The sequence below is a fragment of the Crinia signifera genome, chromosome 19 (assembly GCF_055691185.1).
Source record: "Crinia signifera chromosome 19, ASM5569118v1, whole genome shotgun sequence".
Lineage (NCBI taxonomy): Eukaryota > Metazoa > Chordata > Amphibia > Anura > Myobatrachidae > Crinia > Crinia signifera.
In genome coordinates, this window is record NC_139226.1 from 74,884,040 (window position 1) to 74,907,294 (window position 23,255).

Below are 23,255 nucleotides of genomic sequence, written 5' to 3' on the forward strand. Positions count from 1 at the left end.
AGATATTTTGCAGGTCTGCCATTTCCACATACTATATTTTATATGTACTTGTCTGGTAGTTTAGGGATTGCTACCTCTGGCCCTATTTAAATATCCTGTGATAGCCTTTATTGTATCTTATCTTCTTTTTACACCTTGCCATTTCATTTCTATAGTACATTGTCTCATGTATATGTCCTGTCACCTTGCCACCAGTACACAGTATGTAGAATCCTGTATTGCTTGAGAATAGCATTTTCCTCTTTTTCACCTTTATTCATGCTCACTTATCTATACCGACAGTGGCCCTGGTTATTTGGGGTAAGCTTGCACTGGCACCAGTGGCATAAGTCCTGGTGGATCCAAGTATCTGTGGGCATACAAAGCTTTATGGGAATGTGGCTATTATAGGCACGAAGACCTGCTGATGAATGTTCAAATATTCTCTGTAAAGCGCTGCGAAATATGTGTGCGCTACATAAGAAACTGTTAATAAATAAATAAATAATATGAAAACATAAGCAGTTAATAACACATAAGCTCCTTACCTTGCGTCCTGCCTCATTATTGTGGAGATTCATGAGAGCGCGACTAGACGATGCCCCTTTGCTTCTCTCTCTTACGTCTACAAATGACTGTGAAAAGGCTACACCATATGCAATATTATCTGAACAGCCAGACCACTGGAACCCTAAAGGTTGATAGAAAGAATAGTTTATACTTTGCAGAAGAAAATACTACTTTCTCTTGTTTTTTTATATCTCTTTTGTATTTTTTTTTTATTGTATTGTAAAAAGGTCATGGGTTATTCAACTTAAATTTAAATAATAAATACCTTTTAATTTAAAATAACAATAATTATCTGAGTCACTTATTTCTCTACAATTTATTAACCAAACTGCCCCTGGGTTCTTATGGTCAGGAAGCTCTATAATAACAAATGAGCAACTAGGTGTGAAATTAAAGGCACAGGTATCAGTAACTACAGGAGTGTCAGACTGGGACATGCGAGTGTTATACAAAATTCCACTTGAAAGATTATTTTAGAGAGCTATGATTACACTATCAAGGTGTATGTTATGACAAAGTGCAGCAATTAAATATATAACGGATGAACCATCAGCCTCGATTACAAAATAGGAAATATAGATCCTTTAAATTTTGATATTTTTAGCAAAACCACATCTGTCAAGGACATTTAGTTAATTTCTGTTTGAATGCTATGTTTGTAGTTGAAATACATTATTCATCATATTTGGAACTTGTTTCCTAGCACGGCACCCACGATATTCAGTCGTATGGCATCTTATGCATTGTATCGCATCGCATGCCATATACCCGCATGCGATGCGATTTTAAATTGTATAAGCACCATAATGGGTTTTATCAATGTTAAATGGCCCCCCTATATGATTTTTAATTGTATAAGCACCCTAATGGGTGCTTACAATGTTAAATGCACCCCCACGCCACCTCCACTATCAACGCCAACCCGAAGCGTGGCGAGCGGCGGCGATACGCGTCCTCTGACCTTTTCATACCCCCACTATCCACGTTGACGTGGATATAGTGTGGCGAGCGCGAAGCGCGGCGAGCGCACGCGTATTACTTTACATGTATTCCGCGTCCCCTCGCCACACTATATAAAATCAACTCCACGCCGATGTGTATAGTGGGGGTATGAAAAGGTCGGAGGACGCATACCGCCGCCCCTTGCAGGCTCGCTGCGCTTCGGGTTGGCGTTGATAGTGGGGGTGGCGTGGGGGTGCTTTTTACATTGTAAGCACCCTTTACGGTGCTTATACAATTAATAATCTTATAGGGGGACCATTTAAAATTTAAAAAGCCCATTAGGGTGCTTATACAATTTTAAATTGTATACCATTGTATATAGCATACACTTTGAGGAAGGTGGTTTGACACGAAACAGCCCGTAAGGGCTAAACCTGTGGATTTAAAGAGTATTGCGGTCTAATGCTACTGCCACGGATGTGTTGAGTATAATGAATTCTTATACCTTGCTTCATTACATTGATTTTACTGCATGTTACATGCTATGGTGTGCTGGATCTATCTGTCCCAGGATTTGATTTATCTGTCTGGGGACTGATATACTATATATATATATATATATATATATATATATATATATATATATATATATATATATATATATATATATATATACACACTGGAAAAAGAGGCTGGCACTCTGGGGTCTTTGTAACAAAGTGTATTCAAGGCTGTGGAACAAACCAACATTTCGGGGCTGCGCCCCTTTGTCAAGGTGTAGGCGACCGAAACGTTAGTATGCTCTAATTATCTTTTTCACATTTTGTGAAAGCAACCTCCTGATCACTGACAAGGTTCTCAGCTGCACTAAAAACTCTTTTGGAGTACATACTAGAGGGCGGACAACTTAGGAAATATAAAGCCAGTTTGTGCAAGGGCCTCCAAATTGCCTGCTTTTTAATGCCATTACAGATACAAACTGACATGCCGGACCAGATGTCCAAACTTGCTCCTGACTGCCCTGTAGCACCGCCAGCAGTTCTGTTATGAAAGTGCGTTTTTTTTCCCCAACAGCCCCAGTTGCAGGAGAAAATGAAGGAGGAGCTGTTGCCATGACACGTTCCACTCGAACTGACAATTTTCTCACCAGCAGGTCTCTGCACCTCTGTGAATGGCAGCACTCAGTTGGTTCTAGCCAGCTAATCAGCAGCTTATAAATAGGATTTCATTTTGCTCAGTCAGTGGTGGTGACAGCTTCATGTAGGTTGTGTCATTTGACCTGGGAAACTGCTTGAAAGATTCTCTTAAGAACTTTGAAAAGATCCTGTCTGGCATCCTCTATGAAGATCTTGTTGATTTACATCTCCAAGAAGGTCACATGCTGATTTAGTCAGGGAAGATTCCAAAGCTAATCTTGGAAGAAAGATTCAAATTTGTTTCTGTACTTGTATGAGAGATTCTACTAGGCAAACTTTGAGAAGGTCTGTTCCTGCCTAATCTGCTGAAGGATTCTATCATTTTAACCAGAATCCAGAAAGGTCCAATGGATTCTGGTCTAATTATCTGGTAGAAAGACTCATATCTGCTGCTTCTGTGGTGAAAGATTCCATTTGGATTCTGTGCCTTGTGCTGCTTTGTCCATTGGAGGATCCTGTCATTACCATCTCCAGGAAGGTCTGTGGATTCCTGTTAAAGTCCGTGTTTTCCAGTCCGTGTTTTGTCCAGATCACTCGTGTCCATGTCATCCGTGCCTGTCCCAGGATTCCTGACGCCAGTCAAGCTAAGTCTTTGTTTATTCATCATATATTCCAGTTGCCTTGCTTTGTCCTGTTATATCTGTACCGGCCGTTGACTGTGATTTATTGACTGTGCTTAGCTTTTCTGGCAGATACCATATTTACCACTATGGGAGTAATCCTAGTGACTAGTTTACAGTTGCACTTTCAGCAGCTACTGTATATTGTAGTATTTTCCTGCCATCTAACACCACCTACAGAAGCAGTTCTCTGTCTGTTGTATAAGTATCGACTGCCCAGAGGCAATAAGACCTGGCAGTGGCCTAAGTACCGGTGTACCTGTTTGCACTAAGGGAACAATGGGTCATTGTTATAGGCAGAAGACCTTAGACTGAGAGGCTCTAGTTACGTATTCGGCAGTACAGGGTTCCCTAAAACAGAAGCCTCCTCAGCACCAGATATCCCAATATCCTCCTCATCCTGGTGTACTTCTACAGTGACAGCCTCAATCTCAATGTCAGAAACTGGGCCGTGGAGCTCCTTCCAGGACATGAATAGGGTATGCAAATGGTGGAAGGAGCCTCCTCTTCCCGTACAGTGTTGGGAAGGTCATACCTAGACATCTCAACCATGGACATTTTTTCTACAAACACGCACCACCACCAGACTTATATCCAGCCGCACAGCACTATTGTACCTATTTATGGCTGTACAGGACAGCACTACTGCACTTATTTTTTGGCCACACAGGGCAGAGATACTGGACTAATATACATATACAGTATATATATATATATATATATATATATATATATATATATATATATGCTCAGGGCAGCACTACTGGACTAATAAACAGCCGCACAGGACGGCATTACTGCACATATATATATATATATATATATATATATATATATATATATATATATATATATATATATATATAGATGCACAGGACAGCACTACTGCACTACTGGACTAGTAGCATTACTGGCTGTACATGGCAGAAATACTGGACTTTTATATGGCTATGCAGGGCAGCAGTACTGGACTAATATACAGCAGCACAGGGCAGCACTACTGGACTAAAACATTGCTGCACACGTCAGCACTCCTGGATGAATATACAGCAGCACAGTGCAGCACTACTGGACTTGTATATAGCTGCACACATTAGCACTACTGGACTAATATACAGCAGCATAAGGCAGCAATACTGGACTTCTATATGGCCACACAGGACTGATAGGGCAGAAAGGCAGCACATGGTTTTAGGGCAGACAGGCAGCACCCAGGTATATGGCAGGCCGGGCACCCCTGGAATGGTAAAACAGAGCAGACAGGGCATCCTGGAGTATGAGAGCAGACCCACTTGACACCACCACCCACAGACAGACAGAGGTCCATGCTACACCCTCTCCTATTCTGGAGTGAAGATGGTTCTGATAGGTGGGGATTTATATATGATCTAAAACCTGTGAGAATCCAACAGCGGGATGATGATTTTTTGCCTTGTTCTTTGATCCGAGTCTGGTGGGAAAACCCAAGATGGGCTCGGATCCCGTCTAGGAAAATGAATTTCAGGAGGGCTCGGATCTTGGAGATCCGAAACCACTCATACCTAGTATAATGCATAGTGAAAGAATTCAATAAGGAATGGTAGTTCATGGAGGAGGATGCCCCATGGGAATTGGACAGGAAATAGGCAAGATAAGACAAGGTAATAGACTGGTACAGTATAATATACATAATACACAGCACTCGGGCAACGTCAGGGTATAGATTCCTGGACAAGTACCAGCAAGCTATGTGAAAACACAAACTACTGTATAACCAGCAGGGTGGGCGGTCTGGCCAGACTGCAATATATCAGAACCACCTCCAATCAAGAGTCATTAAGAGGAGGCAGGGCAATAACGGATAAAATGAATGCAATTGCAGCCTGCATTTCTGCTGCAAGTTGCATATTTACTAGGAAACCAGGGACACAGTAACAGCCTGATGACAGGCAGTAACTATCGGCCCTTGTGTGAGGAAGGAACAACACTTGGATCTTGTGTCATCCAGAAGCCACACGTCGCCTTTTAACAGGAACTGCTATTTAGGCAGATGCAAAATTATGTTTAAAACAAATGTTATAGTGGACCATACCTATTTAGATGGAATGGAGCCCCAGGGACATTTCAATATTAATAGAGATTGGATGGTGGAATACATTTCCAAAAAGGCATCCACAAAATACTTAGTATATGCGTATACTGTATCTTACCCAGCGATACCCTTTTCTACCAACTTTCCCCAGCCAATCCCTATAAATATTGCATTGTACTGTAGCTGGAGGACTTCATTAAACAACTATGTAATGATACCATTTCAGAGAAAACATACGTGACAGATTTGTCATGTTGGGCCTATTAGATCCCACCCCCTAGTGGTAATAAATTCCCAGTGGCAGAAACCCCTTCCTCTATTTAATTCTGGTGCATCTGGCCCAGAGTGCTGTTCGCACAGCATTTTTAGGCGTGATTTTGATAGTAATGTTAGAAGTCACAGGCCACTACATCACTGATTGGAGGTCAGAGCAATAGGAGGAAATCAGCTAGGGGAGGGACATGGATGGCATAGTCACATGGAATGAAACGGGGGAGAGTTAGCAAGTATGGTATAAACAGGAGAGCTTACACCTATGTGATTACATACTGTCATTTGTTGCTTTTACCTTGGGGGCTGACCCCATGCACGGTCCTATCACAGCCACATTTCTCTAGGTCTCCGCTACTACATGCTCGGGTCACTGCGAAGGCTACTCCTGCTGAAGATATTGCATACACAAAAGCTGCCTCTCTGGTGCCTGGAACAGAAAAAAGGTTATGAAAAATTACTCACTTTAATTATTAAGCCCTATTTGAAACCTTTTTTTAAATATAATCCTAAATAATAAAAGACTAATACCCCTTTCACACCGCCAAATAACCGTGGTTGGACCCGAGTTTCTGACATAATGACTCAAGTTGAGGTGCAGTGTGAAAGCAACAAACCTTATAACCAGGTTCGAGTAACCGGGCAATTCGACCCGGGGTATAAGAAGGGTTAAACCTAGGTCACCCTCTGTATAATGGACGACCCGGGTTTAATTAGTCTCATAGTGGTGTTTAATCTGCTGATAAATGATTGCATGCACTCATGGTCCTTGTCTAGGAGTCAGGGTGAGACAAGGATTAATTGCTTTTGACATAATAGAGCAATTACAGTATTGAGTATGAAATATCTGTGCTGGTGTATATTTATTGAAATATACATACTAACAGAGGTTACACGTATCCCTGCTGGAGGCAGAAGAAAACACAAGGAAAAACAATTCTTAACAATATTATAATTCTTTCTTACTGCAAATGCAGGGTCGCACCAGGACTTTTAAATGGTTCAGTCCCTGAATGTGTGGTCTGTTCAGACTAGAGCAGCAAACTGGCAATATTGCTGGTTCGCTGACGTCGTGAGGGGGTGCGTCGGAGCGTTGGAGCATCATCGGGGGCGGGGAGGAGGCAGCACTTAGAGCTGGCGCTGCTCCAAGCACTGCCTCCTCCATAGTGTGAATGGGAAACAGGTCAAGCCTGTTTAACCTGATCACACTGCACGGCAACACAGCAATGAACTGGAAAGAACTTTGCTTTTTACCAGGTTCGAATTGCTACCGGTTAGCTGTAACAGGTAACCCCTTTCACATCGCACTAATTACCGGGTCAAAAGGACAAGAAACTGACCTGTACCCGGTAATTAGCTGCAATGTGAAAGGGGTATTAGTGTGTACAACCCACTCTGTTGCTTATAGCACCTTGTGTGACAGATAAGAATCCAAGCATTTCACTAATGTCTCTTGTTAAGTTTGGTTTGTATTTTGAGCAGTAAAAGGCTAATGCAAGCACTTTGAGTCCTATTAGGAGAAAAGTGCTATATAAATAACATTATTATTATTATTACAGGTTGAGTATCCCTTATCCGAATATCCCTTATCCGAATTATTCCGAAAACCATACATTCCAGAAAGTGAAAAAAATATTATTTATTTGCTAAAAACTTACTGGGGACATTTAGGACATGATATGTAACTGCCACTATATATGTGCAAGAAAATTATTGCTTGGTATTTAAATTCAGTATCTGATATAGGACACAAATTTTGTTTCATGTTATATGTGTGTGTATTTCATGTGTTTGATGTGTTTATACAGCATACATGCAAGATACTTCAGAGGATATTTGTCCTCTGAAGTGTATATTTGCTAAAGCATGCAGTATTATAAACAGTACGTGTCACTTAGTATTATTGAAATTCAATTTTAAGCACCTGTAACTCCCTTATCATAAATATGTCAAAAAGGTTATACTCAATATTGCAATATTATTTGTAGCAGAAGTATCCCATATGGACAATACATGAATGTTCGTTTAACACCAACAGGGTTGTAATATGATATATAATTCACTAAAAATGTCTCTAACATATGTAGGATATTCTCCCTACTAGAAATAAGTGTGTTAGTTAATTAACTCACTAATTAGAAGGGTAGAAAATCCCAATAGGAGGCTCCCTGAATTTAACAAAAGCAGGTGGAATGAGAAATCTGACTGCAATTGATATGATTCTGATATATTTCATTCAATTGTGTTTAGTTAGATAGCAAATGCACAGTTATATATACGTAGGTATAAGTTAGGTATTCGCATGTTCCAGGTCTGGTGCAGCTGATGCCTGCGCCGTTATGTGGGTGGAGTTTAGACTGCCGTTTTGCTGTCGATTCATCAGTAGGACACTTGGACACTGTAAATCTATTTGTTGTAGTATACGCATATTCCTTTGCCGATGTATTATTATTAATACTAAGCAAATGAGCATACAAATATTTCAACATACACCTATTCTTAAATCATGCAAAATACCTGCATTTGGTTTGCGATGAAAAAGGAGACTATGCTGCGCCATGCATCTTTTTTAATCAATATTCTACTCTGTGACTTTGGGCCTTATTCTAGTTCACTCTTAGAGGCAAATTGATGGGTGACACAGAACGAGGAACAGAAGGTTAAGAGGACAGTTTGGAGGACAGTTTGCTGGGTTTGGTGAAGATGTGGGTCATAAGAGCCCGCTTGAAGTTCTGTATAGAAGTGGAGAGTCTGAGTGGGAGAGGTAGAGAATTGAAGAGAAAGGGGGCAGCACATGAAAGATCTTGGAGGTAGGAGTGGGAAGGGGTAATAAGTCGGCAGAATAGTCAACTGGTGTTAGCAGAGCGAAGGGGAGGAGTGGGAGTGTAAAGGATATAAGGTCAGAGATGTAAAGGGGAGAGGAGTGCGTGAGGGCTTTATAAGTGAGTGTGAGAAGTTTGAATTGAATTCTGGGGAAGGGATGTCAGTGAAGGGCTTGTAGCAGAGGGGAGGTGGAGGTAGTACTTTTAGTGAGGAAGATGAGTCGGGCTGCAGCATTGATGATAGATTGGAGTGGAAACTGGCATTTGTCAGGGATACCAGTTAGAAGGAGATGGTGGTAGTCCAGTCTGGATATGATCAGTGAGTAGATAATGGTCTTAGTGACATCCTCAGTGAGAAAAGGTCTAATTCTGGAAATATTTTTGAGATGAAAATGGCAGGTTTGTGAGAGGTGCTGAATATGTTGTTTGAAGAAGAGAGAGGAGTCAAGGAGTACTCAAAAACAGCATACCTGGGGGCTAGAGTTAATAGTCGTGCCATCAATAGATAATGAGATTGTGGTATTTGAGGTTGTGCGGGAGGGTGGGAAGATGATCATCTCAGTCTTGGACATGTTAAGTTTGAGAAAGTGTTGGGACACCCAGGAAGAGATAGCAGAGAGACAGTTAGAGATACGAGTGAGGAGATCTAGGTAAAGGTCAGGGGGAGGAAAGGTAGATTTGAGTATCATCAGCATAGAGATGATATTGGAAGTCAAAAGAACTAATGAGCTCACCTAAAGAGGATGTATAGAGAGAGAAAAGTAGAGGACCAAGAACAGAACCTTGTAGGACACCAATGGCTAGTGGAAGTGGGGAGGAGGTAGTGTCATGAGAGGAGACAGAGAAGAAACGATCAGAGAGGTAGGAGGACTGCCAGGAGAGAGCAGTATCACGCAGACCAAGGGAGTGAAGGATTTGGCGAATGAGAGGGTCGTCCACAGTGTCAAAAGCAGCAGAGAGGCCAAGAAGAATAAGCAGATAGTAGTGGCCCTTAGATTTGGCAGCATGAAGATCATTGCAGACTTTTGTGAGGGCAGTTTCAGTGGAGTGGAGTGGAGAGACAGAAGCCAGATTGGAATTGGTCAAGCAGAGAGTGGGAGGAAAGAAAGTCAGTGAGGCGATTGTAGACAATATGCTCAAGGAGTCTGGCGGTAAAAGGGAGGAGAGAGATGGGTCGGTAGTTGGAGAGGGTGTTAGGATCAAGGGTAGGTTTTTGATGAATAGGGGAGACAATAGCATGCTTGAAGGCAGAGGGGACAGTGCCTGATGAGAGGGAGAGACTGAGAAGGTGGGCAAGATGGGAACAGGCAGAAGGAGAGAGGTAGTGGAGGAGGTGGGAGGGAATAGGGTCAAGTGGGAAGGTGATGGTGGGGGAGGAATGGACGAGGGCCATAACTTCCTCAGAGTTGATGAGAGGGAAGGGGAGGGGTGATAAGGGATAGGAGGTGGCTGGTTGCTGGCATTCTGGTGGGATACAATGTCTTGATGTATGGAGTCAATCTTGGATGTGAAATAAGTGGCAAGTCAAGAGCAGACAGTGGGTGCATGCTGATTAATCTGATTCAAAACTGCACATGCATCCTGAGCCCTAGTCGCACAATTCATTTGTATATCTCCACAATATAAGGGTTGTGTATTGAAAGGTCTACAGGCAGAAAGTCAATAAGACAACACCAAAGGATCGACATGAAATAGGTTGACACATGCAAAGGGTCAACCTACAGTAGGTTTACCAGGTCAAAAGGTCAACAAGGTCAAGGAGTCGACACAAACAAAAAGCCAACATGGAAAATACATAAAAAAGTCAACATAGTTCTTTCACAGGTTTTGGTGTCAATGTCAACACCTGTCAACATGGACCACCAATTAGTGTAGTGCGTACCTTCACATGGCATGCGTCTGTTGCCATGTTTTTAGTCCTAGTGTCTTGCTTCGCTCGGCAGACTCTATGATTCCCAATTGTAGTCAATGTGGATGGTAAAGTATGATAAAGTCCAAAAAATGTTAAAAACTCATGTCGACCTGTTCTTGTGTCGACCATTGTCATGTCAACATTATAGTTGTGTCGACATTTTGTCAATGTCAGACTTTTGTCAATGTCGACCTAGTGCATGTCAAACTTTTGTCTGTGGTGACCTATTGCATGTTTACCGTTTGGTGTTGGCTTATTGACTGTCTACCTAGACACTGTAGAGCTTTCAACAGCTTCTCGAATAAAAGTCAATTTTTCAGATCAAATGAGAGTTATCCATTAATAGGGGGGAATATTTATTTATCTAAATATCAATGACAATGATAACAATTCCATTTTTCTACAGCAGCACACTGCTGCATCTTACACTGACACTATCACTGTGGCACCTGTGTGGTACCAAGCTGGTTAGCTTCCCACTTCACCTTGGTAGATAATCTATATACGCATTGGAAGTGGAACTAAAATCCCAGATTTGATATTTTCACTCCACTGGAAGAATAAAGAAAAACTATTAAAGCTGTATCAGTTTTAGAAGGACAACTGACTTATACATATAAGCAGAGACATTTTCAATCCTGCAGGCCAGTGATGATGAAAACTTTGAAAAGATCAGATTTAATAGAATCATCAGGGGGTGGGGGTGGGGGGGGGGTGGTGGTGGTGAGGCATACCTGCAGTTATGATGGCGCAAAGGGATGGGGAGTGGGGGTATGTCTGCAAAATCACGTCAATGGGTCGGGGGGCTACACAATGCAAGGCATTGTGGGTTAGGGGGGTGAGGCCATGATGATGTTATGTAGCATCATTGACCCCTTTCCAACTGTAGGGATTATATGCGGCTACAAAGCAAGAGGGATGTGTTTACCTTGGTGACTTGCCCACTCTTAAGGCCCATACACATTGGTAGATTTTGAGCTGAAAGCATCTAATTTTTATCATTTGAGCTGCTTTCAGACGGTGGCTACCATTTGCCTGCTGGTTGTACAGGTTGAGTATCCATTATCTGAAATGCTTGGGACCACAAGCATTTGGATAAGGGATTTTTGCAGATTTTGGAAAAAAAAAATGTTCATACTTACCTGTTCCCCCACTGTGTCCCCTGGCATCCACGGCGGTCTTCGGAATCCTCTTCAGTGGCATCTCAGTGTCCCAGGGGTGCATTGCACGAGTGCGCCGGTGTGCCGGTGATGTCACCGGCATCCCATGCAATGCATCCTTGGTACTGGGGATGCCACTGAAGAGGATTTCGATGGCCGCTGTGGACACCGGGTGATGAGGTAAGTATGAAAAAAAAAGAGGCGGGGAGACAAGGCTTACAGTATATTACAGAAAACATAAGTTACAAGATATATGATTAATAGGTAAGGTCACACGTAAAAACAGTTTCAAATAAAACAGAAATGGGAATAAAGAAATGGTTAGCATTACTGCCTCACAGCGTTGAGGTCATGGGTTCGATCCCCACTATGGCTCTCACTGTGCAGAGTTTGTATATTCTCCCCATGCTTGCGTGGGTTTCCTCCGGGTACTCCGGTTTCCTCCCACAATCCAAAAATATACAGGTAGGTTAATTGGCTTCCAACAAAAATTAACCCTAGAATGTCTGTGTGTGTGTGTGTACATTATAGATTGTAAGCTCCTCTGGGGCAGGGACTGATGTGAATGTTCAAAATATTCTTTGTAAAGCGCTGCGGAATATTTATGCGCTATATAAGAAACTGTTAATAAATAAATAATAAATAAATAACTTTGTATTTTAATGTGCACTGCCAGCTTCAATATTTTATGTAAAACACTATGTACATCATTTTATTTATATATACATGAAAGTAATAAAAGAGTGTTTTATAGAAAACAAAATATTTTTTTTACACCACAGACAGCCTTTATCATCCTAAAATGCTTATTGTTTGACCCTAATTAAGGACACTACCAATGCATGTTTTTCATATTATTATTATTATTATTATTTTGATTACATTGGATTACATTATTGAAAATAATGAAAAAATTGGCAACATATAACTTCTGGTTCTGGGTGTATGGAGTGAGCAGCTCCACTCGATAGCTCCGTGCAGCCCCGGTTGAAAAAATTACTTTAAACGGCTTATAGCCTCCACGGAGCCTACCCTGATAAATAGGAGAAACCTACCCACATTGGAGACCCCTACAGTGAAGTTCCCCAGCCCCGCCGAACACCGGGAACAAAGCTCCGGTGCCCGACTCACAGAAGGCCGGGAGAGATCCCCCACGCCCTTGGAATGCAGCAGTGCCCGGCAAGGCTCCCACCACACAGCAGAGGACCCCACACCCGGCAAAGGTAACCAGCCGCACGCTGACTTAAGGGATCCAGACCAATATATACAATCCATGTCACTAGAGGGACTACCCGAGCTAACGTGAAAGCTTCCATGCGGCACCCATTTAAAGCAGGGACCTTCTCCACGTGCCTAAACATAACATCAGATACGCAGCTGAATACATGCTGCTATAAAATCCTCCAGTATATCCCAGCACATTCAGGCATATTACTGCAGGAAAACACATAAGTCTCCAGAGATAGTGACAAGACTAATAAAAGAAAGTGGGAAACAGAGATGGATAAATATATCACCTCACAGCAAACTGGGAAGCAAGTAAACCGTGACCCTACTCCAACAATGGTGGCCGACTCCAGTGATTCTGCCCCCTTTCCAGCCTCTAAAAAACATGTGGCTGATACACAGGAGGAAGACTATGATTCCTCACAGCATAACCGCATAAGCCCTCTCACATACGATGATATGGTGGATGCCATAACTGCGACGATGGCACCATTATTAGCTAAAGCAGTAAATGACATTTCTTCACAACTTTATTTAATTTAACCCTTCGTGTGGATACTGCGGAAAATAGGATTGGCGCTGCTCAAAACCTAGCAGATTCACAATGTGAGATCAAACGGTTGGAGAAAGAGAACTACCTCCTCACTAATAGGCTGGAAGAGATGGAAAACCAATCCAGAAGAAATAACATCAGGATAACAGGCCTCCCTGAAACTATCAAAGGCCCTGCACTAGTAAGATTTGTTGCACAGACACTTCCACAAATATTGGGTATACGAAGTGAATGTAGCAACATGACGATAGAGAGGGTGCACAGAATAGGCCCAAACCCACGTCCTTTTGATACCCGTCTGAGGGTTACTATATTTAAATGTCTTTATTTATGTCTTTATTTATTTAAATGTCTTTATTTATTTAAATGTCTCACACCGTTAATAAAAGATATAAAGGCCAAGTGTCGCTGTTGGTCAAAACTTCCCATCTCTCAGATTGGAAGGGTAAATCTGATAAAGATGTCGGTATTGCCCAGGTTATTATACATATTTCAACAGTCACCGGTTTACATAAAAGATGATTATTTTAAGAAAATTAACAGTATTATTTCCTCTTTTATCTGGCGTGATAAGCGCCCTCGAATCAGGATGGACATTTTGTGCAGAGATAGAGATAGGGGGGGACTGGCGGTTCCTAACTTTAAAATATATTATATTGCTGCCCAGCTGGTTCATCTTTGTGCTTGGGTTCGGGACGGCGAAGCCACGGTGGAGCTGGCTGGTCTTATGAGCTGCGTTGAGGCCAACCCGGCTCCTCTCCAGTGGCTGCTGTCTATGGATTTGCATCCTCCACCTGTTGTAACGCAAGCTGGGAAAATTTGGAGATGGGTACATAAGGTGATCAAATATGAGGGGTTGGACCCTGATACCTCAATTTTCTCCTTGGATGCACTGAGGGAAATAAAAGACCAACAGGGTATGGAGATATGGGGGAAATATGAGGTGACAAGGATTGGACAATTCTATAGGAATGGTAACATTAAATCGTTTGATGAAATCCAGATGGAATTCAATTTGCCTAGACATATGTTCTTCAGATTTCTTCAGGTTAGAAGTGCACTGCAGCAGGAAGAAGGGGGGATAGGGTATAATATTGTAGAATCACCATGTAAAAGATTTATTAAGCAATTGAGTGGTAAGAGATTGTCCAGAATATACGGTTTTTTGAACTCATACACTCAGGACGAAGAATTGCAGGTCCTTATGGACAAGTGGGCCGCAGATATCCCGCAGGTGACGGAGATAGTTTGGGGGAGGGCACTGGCAGCCCCAGGAAGGGCAACTACGTCAGTCCGCATACAGCAAGTACAATTCAACATCCTCCATAGGAGTTACTTAACCCCGGTCAGGTTAAAAAAAATAGCAGGAACCCACTCTGATTGCTGTCCGAAATGTAGGGCGGAGGTAGGATCTTTTTGGCACCTCGTGTGGGATTGCCAGGTCATCAAGAAGTTCTGGGAGGAGGTGGCGGATAAGTTGGTGACGGTGGGTGTACCTTGAGGTCTCCTTACAAAGCTCAGTATGGTAATGGGAGTGTGGGAGAAGGATGATCCAAATGGTGAGTGGAAGGATCTTGTGATCAATGTGTCAGCAATAGCGAAAGTCATCATCGCAAGGCAATGGATGGCCTCCTCAGGTCCAAATGTTATTGAATGGATGAACTTAGTACGTGTGAACATGAGAGATATGTATATGCCTCCAGAGGGGCTCAGGTTAAATATGGGAAGATATGGGGTAAATGGAGATACTCAAGGCTATTTAAAGTGACAGCCCGGAATGATGGCGAGTGAGTGAGGTAAAGAGAGATGTGAAGGGACAGGTTTAGCACATTAAATAAGCACAACATGTTCATCTCGGTTAGGGGAGATAATTAGTACGGGAATTAAGTGGGCATAAGTTTCAATTAGAATTTAAGGGGAAGAAAGGAAAGGGAAGAGAAAAAAAAAAAAAAAACGCAACACACTGGAAGGGCCCTCGTACGTGTGAGCACATTAATACTACACAACAAATAAGGATTAAATAAATAGGGACACTGTTAGACAACACTGACAAGTATGATTTTTTAAATATCAACACGGATAAAATAATAGGTAACACGGATAATTACTTGATAAATTAAGGAAGGAGTCTCGCAAAAGGAGTGGTGGGGGAGGCGGGATAATGGTAAAGAAAGATGGGGGTTAAGCGGATACACTAATAAGTAATAAAGGATGTAATAAAAAATCAAAAGGCCCAATAGAAATTTTGTTCACATTTAGAGAAATCACGAGTTTAAGGCATGCTTCTAAGAATAGGATACTAGCTCACTTTGTGTTTTTTTTTTTTTTCCCTGTCCCTGTTCCATTTCCATCGCTTTGTTAATTCATTGTGAAATTGTTAAAGTTAAAAGTAGGTCAGTAACCGGGCTATTAAGGAATAAGAACTGGCGGGAGGGGGAACTCCCGAATGAGTAGCATCAGGTAAAGAATAAATTGTAGTTGGTAATTATAATCCAGCATGAGCGGAAAGATAGAGAAAAAGTTGAAAGAAAGGCTAGTGAGGACACGATAGGTCAGGGGGTATGTGTGCTGGGGGGCGGGGGGGGAGGTTATATGTTACATATGTAAATTATTGTCGTACCTACATGAATGTATTTATACCTCTGTTGGTATATTGATGTATAATTTGTGATATATATGGCTATTGTCTTGTGTTTAAAAAAAAAAATGTATAAATAAAGACTCAATTAAAAAAAAAAAATATTTAAATGTCTTAGTTACACGCATTAATTGCCAATATGGAGAGCCTCCAGGAAAATACCCACTATTAAATGGGAAGGAAACAACCTCAGGCTGTTCCAAGACTTTTCTGCTGTAGTTACTAAAGCTCGAAGAGCCTTTACGCCTATTTGCAGCACCTTGATGGAAAGAAAGCTGAAACTCGCTTTAATTTACCCCGCAAAGCTCCGCATCTTTCGCAATGAGTGTCTCATTACGACTTTACTGATACAGCAGAAGCTTTAGAATTCTTACAGGAGGGAAAAAAGCACCATGATCAAGATATTGCGGACGCAAAATAACTGTTACATGAGATAGATAGATCTGATAAGGCTACACTGAAGCGTGAGAGATTACTGTATCTTTTAAGGTTTTGTTTAAGCACTGTTACCCGGTTCTTTCAAGTTATTGTTAACCGGGTCTGGATGAAGCTAGTCTCCGGATGATGTTTAAAAGAATGATACACGTGATGTTATTCATGTTCTTATCAACATACCAGAAGTCCTGTGGTTTAAAATCATTTAGCGCACATTACTAGTTATAGTCTAAGTAATGTGTAATTTGTCTACTGTGATTCCCCCCCCTATCTCATGTGTCTAACTCCTTAGTTTTTTGTTTAGTGATAACATGTTCTAAATTGATACTGGGTCTTGATGCATACTTTTATTACACCTCCATAATACGACGTGCTGGAAATTGGATCAAATTGGATGTGGGAGGGTTTAATTCTCTGGCAAAGAGGAGGAAGATATTGGTATACTGTAATAAGTTGAAACTTGACATTGTTTTTATTCAAGAGGCTCGTCTTGTACCTGCTGAATTTTTAAAACTGCAAATATTGGGATGGAAATTATTGGATTATGCAGTCTACACTTCTAAAGCAAGAGGAGTGGATATAATGTTAAAGAAGGCAATTCCGTATGAGATACATGAGACAAGGTCAGATCCCCAGGGAAGATTCACTATTACCCGGCTTTCGATATATTCTTCCAAATTTACATCATGCAATATATATGCTCCTACAGCAGGCTTTCCCAACCACCGTCCTCAAGGCACACCAACAGTGCAGGTTTTAGTGATATCCAGGCTTCAGCACAGATGGTTTAATCAGAATCCCTCAGATACTAATTAAGTCACCTGTGCTCAAGCCTGGATATCTACAAAACCTGCACTGTTGGTGTGCCTTGAGGACCGTGGTTGGGAATGCCTGTCCTACAGTGTATAAGAAACAATTCTTCCTGAACCTTCTCCAAGATCTGACGCCAGTCATGGATGAGGGATTGATGATACGTGGGGATTTTAATTTGGTTTCAGATATTTGTCTAGATAGATCAGCCCGCCAAACCCGTACTCCCTCTCTACCTGGGATGGGAGTCCCACAATTTGCTTCCCAACTGAATCTTGTAGATATCTGGAGGGCCTCAAATCCTACATCTAAGGAATTAATGTGTCTTTCCGCAGCCCATCATACGATATCAAGGATAGACTATCAGCTACTTTCTGAGACCATGTTTGCAAGAGTCCTGGCCACAGAAATAGAGCCTATATCGGTCTCAGACCATGCCCTATTATGGTTTCAGATTACAGTTTCAGAAGAAACTTCACAAAGAGCTCCGTGGCGGTTTCCAAATCACTTTATTATATCCACAGAATTTAAAAAATATGTTAAAGATAGGTGGGCCGATTATTGTAACAACAACGTTCTTCTGACCCTTCACTATATTGGCAGATGGCCAAGGCTGTCCTAAGAGGGGATATCTTATCTTATGTGATGAAAATTAATAAGATACAGTATATTCAGCATCATATCTAGAGCTTCAAAAATCTTTATCTAAAGCTTACTCAAATAATTTACGAAATCCGTCAGTGAGAAATAGGAAGGAATACCTTCAAACGAAGACACACTTTAATGAATATTTGGCAAACAGAGGAAATAAATATCTATATAACGTTGACTATAAATATCATCGCTTTGGGAACAAGTCAGAAAAATTGCTTACGAATATTTTAAATGGTACCAGACCCTCAGCTGTAGTATGCCCTTTAACATCACCAAATGGTTCCCATACGACTTCTAATAAACAGATTGCTGCAGTCATGAAAGATTTCTATTCTGCTTTGTATTCATGTACCGACATACAACAAACAACAGAAGATAAAACATAATCAATCCTAGAAGATATCTATTCTGGAGTAAATTTCCCTACTCATCCCCCAGATAAGATAAAAAAGCTATACTCCCCAATCACTATTGATGAAGTATCGCTAACAATAAAATCGCTTAAGCAAGGCAAAGCTCCTGGCCCAGATGGCTATGGAGCTAGCTTTTATAAACTGATGCTCCCCCAACTCCTAGACCCACTGACTAATGTCCTTAATCAGATACTACAGAACAATATACTCCCCACTCACTTTAAAGCAGCATTTATTAAAACATTACCTAAGCCATGGAGGGATCTAACATTGCCAGGATCTTATAGGCCGATTTCACTTTTGAACTCGGACTATAAAATCTTGACAAAAATACTGACAGAAAGGATTAAATCCTTATTGCCCCTGATCATACACCCAGGTCAAACTGGCTTTATATTCAGCCATTCAACACCTACAGAACACCCAAAGCCCTATTCCACCAGGCCTTATTTTAACATTGGACACAGAGAAGGCTTTTGACCTTGTTCTGTGGCCACATCTTTTCTCAACCATGGCTAAATTCGGATTTCCTTCAGAATTTATCTATTTTATTAATTATTATACCACAACCCAGTATCCCAAATTGTCTGTAATGGACAAGGCAGGGGTGCCTATTATCTCCTCTCCTCTTTGCTATCACGATTGAACCCCTTGCGATCCTTATCCGTCAGTCTAAAGTGTTTCATGGGATAAAAATTGCCTCATATGAATTAAAAGTATCCCTTTTTGCAGACGATATGATCCTGTTTGTCACTAACCCCCAAATTTCTATCCCAGCCATTCTTTCATTAATTGGTGTCTCAAAGATGTAAACATCAGAAGGTCCTGTTTTTCGTTCACTATGTCCTGTTAGTCCCCACCGGGGACTGGACACTATGCCAGTTAGTCCCCACCGGGGACTAACAGTACATAGGGCCTTATTTTGGTTCATTCTTTCTGACAAAATCCTTCTTAGATTGGCAAAACCATGTGCACTGCAGGTGGGGCAGGTGTTACTTGTGCAGAGAGAATTAGATTTGGGTGGGGTTTTACTTCAAAGTGAGATCTATATTGCAGTGTAAAAATAAAGCAGTCAGTATTTTCCCTGCACAGAAACAAAATTACTCACCCAAATCTAATTCTCTCTGCACATGTTACATCTGCCCCCCTGCAGTGCACATGGTTTTGTCCATCTAAGAAGGATTTTGTCAGAAAGAATGAACCAAAATAAGGCCCATAGTGACCGAAAAACTTGACCTTCTGTTGTTTACATCTTTGAGCTACTTCTGGGAGGTGGACTTCTGGGAGGTGGACAGAGACTCGGGATCTCTCCAGGACACACTTCCCTTATGTTCAAGCGACACGAATAGCCTTGATTAGAATGCCAGATACGGCACTATGCCAGTTGGTTTTTATGTTTTTACTTATTACTAATAAATGTTTACATATTTACACTATGTGGAGCATTTAACTTTCAATCCGAGGTATATCAAAGAATTTGAAGATAAATTGCTGTGATTGAAGCACCAGACAAATATACACAAAACATCTTGTGCCCTAAGTGAAGGAAAAGATATTGTACATCCTTTTTTAGACTATCTACACTATGAGAAGTGCATTTGTCTTGTGTTTTTTTTGAGGTACTTAAACCCCTAAAGCAGGGGTTCCCAATCTTTTTTGAATGACTGCACCCTAGAGTTTAAGAATTTTTTTCACGGCACCCCTAGGCCCACCCAAACAAAGCAGAATAAATATAATATGAAGTAGTTTGGGTTTATATGAGATAGTTATGTGGTAAAGGGCAGGATTTGCTTCTGTTTACACATTTTATGATTGGCAGCCGCCAGCACTGGTTTTGCCCACAAATAATTAACCATAAATAATTTGAATTGGTACTTGACCACCAACCCAGGGCACCCCTGCAAGTGTCCCGAGGCACCCCAGGGAGCCACGGCACACAGTTTGGGAACCACTGCCCTAAAGGATCCTCCGACATTAAGGAAAAAGGGATATTTACATCATCATATTCTTTATACCCCAAGTGGGAGCGCCTTATCCAATTTTTATCTTTTGTGTATTTTCATTGTGATAGCGTGGTGACTATCTTTTGTGTTAGGGCTGCACCCTTTGTTTAGAGCACAGGTTTTCCGGTTTATTTCTGTTATATACGCTCACTCGATGATACCTCAAAACAACATATCCTACATTTTTTTGATAGTCGATACTGGTGTAAAATTAACTCATTAATTGAACTGAATACAAATGAAACAAGTAGAGATGAAGCTCCAATAGTAGAATAAAAATCAACCTCCAAAGTAAAACAAATATATAATGGTATAATCCTCTAAACCCTACCCATAATATATCTTCATTGTCCTTACTAATCGGAATTGGAAAATGGTTTTACACCGATAAAAATTATTAATTTACACTAATTCAGCCTACTTAAGCAGCGCAGATGCAATACCGAAAAAGAAAATCCGACTCTACTTATTCCATTTCGATAACAATATATTTTAATATATGCATTGGATCCCAAAAATAATAAGAAATCATTGAATTTCTCTAACCCCCCCATTTCTTTTAGGTTTTCCCCTTCCCAACCCCCAGCCTGTCTTCGTCTAAATGTAAAGTTGATGCTTATAGTGATGTTTTGTATAAGATTTAAAACCAGTTATAAGTTAATCTTCTGTTAAACAGCAACTTGTATGGAAATGACTGTATTACAAAAGTCTCTACCAAGAGATGACAATTGAGTCACTAAGGAAACACATATTACTCAAAACGGGAAAATCACTATTCGCGAAGACAGAATTGTGAAAATTACATTCCTGTTAATATATATCTATATATCTATATATATATATATATATATCTATCTATATATCTATATATATATATATATATATATATATATATATATATATATATATATATATATATATATATATATATATATATATATATATATATTTATAAAAATGTAATGACTCATTTTATGGATGTGCTGTCTTAATATCTTATAAGCCAAACTGTTTGTTTGGTTTTGTTATGTCTTGTAAAACAATAACAAGTATATATATAAAAAAAAATGGCAACACATAGAAAACACTAGGATACATCCTGACAGAGAGCTGGTATGATATGGTGAGTACATTTTAGTATTGGTAAGAATTCTTTGCAAACTGCATGATCTTTAACTGTCTTTAAAAATATTACACAAATTACACAATCACAGAAACATAAGAGGGTATTTCTATGTGAGGGCTAAATACATTTCAGTGAGCAAATGTGTTATAAATACAATATTCACGTTTATTCAGGGTTCATGCATTAATTAACCACATCAGCAAATATTCTGTGCATCCTGCATGCATTTACTTGGGAAGACAGAATGTTATACCAACTTAGTGGTAACTCTGAATTTAGAACTGACTCTCACCTCTGAGTCCCTCCTTTGAGTACAGCTTGTCAACATAAGTGGGACTACTTTGGTGGTCGTAGTAGCTGACTGGTGGCTAGTCCACACTGCAAATAATATGGCATAGTAGGAAATGTCTGCCCAACAGAAGTCCAAGACTGAGCTATTGTGGGACTGTCTGCTTTCCAAGTCAGTTGAGGTTAAGAGCAAGCTTGTGTGGGTCGTCTTGCACTGTGGTTGCCTCAAAAAAGAAGACTTATATATTTGAGTATTGCTGGTATTTCCGGTCAGGAATCTCAGCTACCACAAGTCTTTCCCCTATTTTTTTGCACAACCCCAATATACATCCAGTGTCAAACAATGAGGCCAGGCAAAGCTGTAAACTAGAGGTTTGCAGATTTGCCCTGTATTTCTTACCACAACGTTACTTGTGTTATGCCAGCTTGGAAAGTAGAGCTGTGCTAGTTTGGGTCCACAATGACTAGCACTGTTCAGTCACTGTATTTATACATAAATACATCTGCTGTAACTATGGTAAAGATTAGTGACACTGGAAACATCAGATAAGTTTTGCAGATTTACATATAGGTAATAAACTGATTAGTATAGAAGTAAAAATTCATAGTATTTAAATGTGATACAGTATCTATCGCATATACATACAAAATGGTGGCAGCCTTTTTTTGCAATGAGTAGATACAGCCTATTTATTCAATAGCATCTAGCAACAAAACCTCAGTTACTAGTTGTTAGTGACACCACTGGGTGGGGGGCGAGGGGTGCTGGTTTTTTTTTGCATCCCAAGAGTGCTGTATGTAATACCTATGCCCATAGGCGTGCGCAGCCCATTTTATTAGAGGGTGCACCATGGGGGGTGGGGGGGGGGGTGTCCATCACCATCTATTGGGCGTGTCCATCACCGCCTATGGGCATCAATGCAAACTAAATAGGTGACTTAGTTATGTATATGCACTTCAGAATACTAAAAACAGGGACAGTGCGCGCCGAAGGTGCGCTACAAAAATTTACACTGTAATGCCCATTATACATAATGCCACACACAGTAATGCCCATTACATATAATGCCACACATAGTAATGCCCATTACATATAACGCATTGCACAGTAATACCCATTCTACATAATGCCATCCAACATAATGCTCATTCCACATAATGCCACACAGCATAATGCCCATCACACAGTAATGTCCATTCCACATGCCAGGGCTTGACAAATTTTTGTAAAATAGGGACCATAGGGACAGTGCGCGCGCTGAAAATTTACACCGTAATGCCTATTACACGTCACACAGACATTACATAGTATACCACATGCCATAATGCCCATTATATGTAGTGCCTCACACGGTTATGCCCATTACGTCTCAGACCGTGATGCCCATTACACATTATGCCACACACCGTGATGCCCATTACACATTATTACATATTATTTGACACAAGTGATGCCCATTACACGTTATGCCACACACCATAATGCCCATTACATGTTGCGCCTCACACCGTGATACCCATTAGATGTTGTGCCTCACACCATGATGCCCATTACGTCTCAGACCG

General features: G+C 40.8%; 1 protein-coding gene across 1 annotated transcript in view; it reads right to left on the bottom strand.

The window, feature by feature from the left end:
• The window catches only part of WNT4 (Wnt family member 4), a 112,655-nt gene that overhangs the window by 6,248 nt on the left and 83,152 nt on the right, over positions 1 to 23,255 (bottom strand). Inside the window, exons 3-4 of the mRNA XM_083162787.1 lie at positions 5,947 to 6,078; positions 528 to 670 (exon numbers count right to left, since the gene is read on the bottom strand). Coding sequence (XP_083018913.1) covers positions 528 to 670; positions 5,947 to 6,078 — 275 coding nt within the window. The remainder of the gene's footprint in view (positions 1 to 527; positions 671 to 5,946; positions 6,079 to 23,255) is intronic.